This window comes from Abrus precatorius, unplaced genomic scaffold (genome assembly GCF_003935025.1).
Source record: "Abrus precatorius isolate BTA unplaced genomic scaffold, Abrus_2018 Scaffold2, whole genome shotgun sequence".
Taxonomy (NCBI): domain Eukaryota; kingdom Viridiplantae; phylum Streptophyta; class Magnoliopsida; order Fabales; family Fabaceae; genus Abrus; species Abrus precatorius.
The window spans coordinates 3,904,208-3,908,194 of NW_020874362.1; the positions used below are offsets into that span (position 1 = coordinate 3,904,208).

The following is a 3,987-nucleotide window of genomic DNA, read 5'->3' on the forward strand; positions in this document are numbered from 1 at the left end:
ATTTACCATTCTCATTTCTCCCATATTTTCTTAATCAACTCCAAATCCTATACCCCTAGTGTATCCTTAAACTATTCATACAATATCTCAACAGTAACACATCAAATTATATTGTTCTAATACATATGTTATAATCACATTAACCAATATACTATAACTTATGTATTATAATCTCACCTATTAGTGTATTACAACACATCATAATCATACCAATTGGTGTATTTGTGATACATATATTAGTTACTCCCTATTTACTTACATTTTCTCAACACTTTCATATTTCTATCTATTTATTTACCAACAACTTTCATATATTCACACTAGCAAATTTTCTTAAACATATCAAAAACTTCTTTTATACAAAAATCCATTTTTCCTCATATAGTTTTAAGAAAAATTTATGGATTTGCTCTTTCGAATAAGGTAACCTCATTCTTTCAAGATCACTAAACATATCTAGATAGAATCTAAGGTTTAGGAATAACTCCTCTTACTTGGAAATGGATCTCTACACTAACTTCTTCATGGACTCTAGAGAGAAACTCCATGTCTTAACCAAAAACACTATCCAAGAACTAAAATTCTTCCTAACATCACAGAGTAAATTACTATTATGAGAGAAAAAAATAGAGAAATAGAAACGAGATTCGAAGGCTAGACTCTGAAAACTTACTTAAATTTAAGTGGAAGAGACGTTTGAACTCAAATCTGAAAGAGATCTAGAGTTATTGGAGACTTTCTCTGGAAAGGAAGAAGGAATGAACAGAGAGGAAGAAGTGATTTTGGTGAGAAATGAAATTTTTTCAATGCGAAATCCATTAAATACCCTTCAAACATGCGTGTTCTTGCTTGGGCAAGGACATTCTAGCTTGAGTGAGAAAACAAGATAATGGTTTTTCTAATATTCTCACCTGGATGAAAGGTATTCTCATCATAGCGAGAATGGGTTCATAAAGCCCCTGTTTTTCCTATAACTCCTTGCTTGGGTGAGCTGCTTTTCGCCTAAGCGAGACCCCCTTCTCGCTTAGGCGAGAGGGCAATTGGAGCAATATTATCCTCCCTCACTCAAGTGAAACTTATCTCGCTTGAGCGAGAATGCTCCAGAAAGTCTAATTCAGAAATATTTATCTTGCTTGAACAAGGTATATCTCGCCTGAGCAAGAAACTTGTACCAAAATTTCTATTTTATCCAAAAATAAAGGAATAGAAATGAGTGTGTTACATCTCATCAATCTCCCAAACCTTCATTGCTAATAAAAATAGGAAATGAGATAAAGGATGTGAATTTAAATACTCTAACTCAAACTTTGGATCTGAAGTTAAGAAATAAATAAAATAACAAAACGTATAGTTTGACTTATTAAAGCCAATAATTAGACCTTTTACCAACTAGACGCCAAACCAGACCCACTGTCTATATATAGGAAGAATGTGTGGGAGGTAATTACCACAGCCACTTGAAGAAAATTAACATCATGGGTTCAGAAAATTGTATTGATAAGAAGCATTATGTTTTGGTGCATGGTGTTTGCCATGGAGCTTGGTGTTGGTACAAGCTCAGGCCTCGTTTGGAATCAGCTGGTCACAAGGTCACAGACTTTGACCTTGCTGCTTCTGGAATCAACATGAAGAAAATCGACGATGTTGATACTTTTTCACAGTACTCTGAGCCTCTGTTGCAGTTCTTGGACACAATGCCTCAAAATGAAAAGGTAATTCTAGTGGGACACAGCCTTGGAGGGATTAACATAGCCCTTGCCATGGACATATTCCCAGAAAAGGTAGGAGTTGGTGTTTTCTTAAGTGCTTTTGTACCAGACACTGAACACAAGCCATCCTATGTCTTGGAAAAGGTTTGCTCCTGACCCCTTGAGGATATTTCTGATAATTTTGGTAAATTGTCTCATGCTCCTGCTACATTTTGCTCTTCTCACATAGCTGCCCAATCATTCAAATTATGGAATCAGATCTATTCTTCGAGCACTAAAAAATATATATCATATGAGTTGTTGTAGGAAATTAAATTATATGAAAATATTAACTTTCATATAGATTTAATTTAAGATACATACATGAGCTCTATCGAATAAAAATTAATTGATTCATGTTTAATTTTTTAAATGAAGTTTTAAGTTTTATATAAAAATTTAATCTTACCATACTATAGATGTTTTTAATTTTAAATGCTACACTTTCTTAGAAAAAAACGCTGCGGTCCATCAATGATTAATAGAAATGTCTCAATCACTTTTACCTTTTATTGTCCCCCCAGCAGAACCTTTGTGGTTTAAAATATAGAGTTTTGATCAAAATAACCCAAACAGTGTATCAGAAAATTTCCGTCTTTGTGAAAAACTTGTTCTTACTAATCTTCATCTTCTTTTTTTATTTATTATTATGTCGACAGCACAGTGAGATCACCCCATCAGGGGAATGGTGGGACACTGAATTTTCCCCTTGTGGAAACAAAACAATAATCTTCTTTACTCCCGAAATCTTGTCCAAGAAGCTCTACCAACTCTCCCCCATTGAGGTACTTGCATGTAACAACAATTATCTCCTTGTCTCATATAATGCATACACATGCTTGGGAACTCCATTATTCGAAGTTTCAAGTCTTAAATTAAAAAAGAAATAGTTTTTGAAAATTTTGATTAAGGACATATGTTTATAAAATAAAAAATAGAAAAAAATTGTGATATTTTATAATATTTAATTTTATTTATATATTTAATTATGTGATATATAATTATTTTTTATAAACTTATGTGTCTTCCGGCACATGTTAAAAAATTATAAAAAAAATTATCTATGGTCTTTTTATAAGAAACAATTATCTTTATTATTTTTTTACATTATAAAAAATAAAAACTTATTTTTATATTTATTAATTATTGATTTATTTTATACTCATATTTATTTTGAGAATTATGTTGATGAGACACTCATCCATTACTTACAAGTGAATATTGTCTCCAATCTTATTATACGAAATAAATACTCAATTCATCAATATCAATAAAAATAATTATATATATTAAATTTACGCTCTCTTTTCAACTTTTAGTCCCGTTTAATAGAAAAAAAAATTACGTTCTCTTTTATTATCTATAATATTAATTAATATTTTAATATTAAATGAATGAACGTGTTTATTTATATAAGTAAAGAGTCAGTATTTTATTAATACAAAATGTCAATAAATAAAGGTATATAATAAATTTAATAATTAATGTATTAAAAATAATTTTTTATTTTTTATAATTAGGATAAAAAAATATGGATAGTTATTTCTTATAACTAAGATTAAAAATAATATATTCATTTATTTAATATATGAGACATTGACTTAAACATTTATTACTATGAATCATTTCAAAATATATATACTATAAATTTATCACATATAATTAGTTTTTTTGGGGTCAAAGACCGAATGTAGTAAAAAGGATTGCACTTTGCAGGATCTTGGACTGGCCAAAACTTTGATAAGGCCAGGGTCAAGTTTTATAGAAGACTTGGCTGAGCAAAAGAACTTCTCCAAAGAAAAATATGGGTCAGTTCCACGTGTCTACATTGTTTGCAATGAGGATCTTGGAATTCCATTGAATTTCCAGCGCTGGATGATTCAAAATGCTGGGATCAATGACATTCAAGAGATAAAAAACGCAGACCATATGGCTATGCTTTGCAAGCCACAAGAATTATGCGATTCTCTCCTCCAGATAGCTACTAAATACTCATGAATTCGTGAAGTGGGCTTTAGTTTTATTTGTTTCGATTGAATTTGGCTTGGGTGGTATGTAGCCGACTCCACCTGAGATAAGATATCTCAGTTGTTGTTTGAATTTGAGTTGTGTTAGATTATTAAATCTCATTTGAAAGCACGAGATCACATCACTAATGTGAAGTGTTACTCTTGTAACTTCTATCCTTTCCCATGCAACTATGTATCTGGATGCTTTTAATTACAGTCACTAATAAAGT

General features: G+C 30.8%; 1 protein-coding gene across 1 annotated transcript; it reads left to right on the forward strand.

Annotated features, from left to right (window-relative positions):
• Positions 1–1,475: 1,475 nt before the first annotated feature.
• Positions 1,476–3,746, forward strand: LOC113859085 (salicylic acid-binding protein 2-like). The gene is made up of 3 exons (XM_027491901.1): positions 1,476–1,853; positions 2,408–2,533; positions 3,465–3,746. Exons 1-3 carry the CDS (start codon positions 1,476–1,478, stop codon positions 3,744–3,746), a joined length of 786 nt encoding a protein of 261 aa, XP_027347702.1.
• Positions 3,747–3,987: the final 241 nt, after the last annotated feature.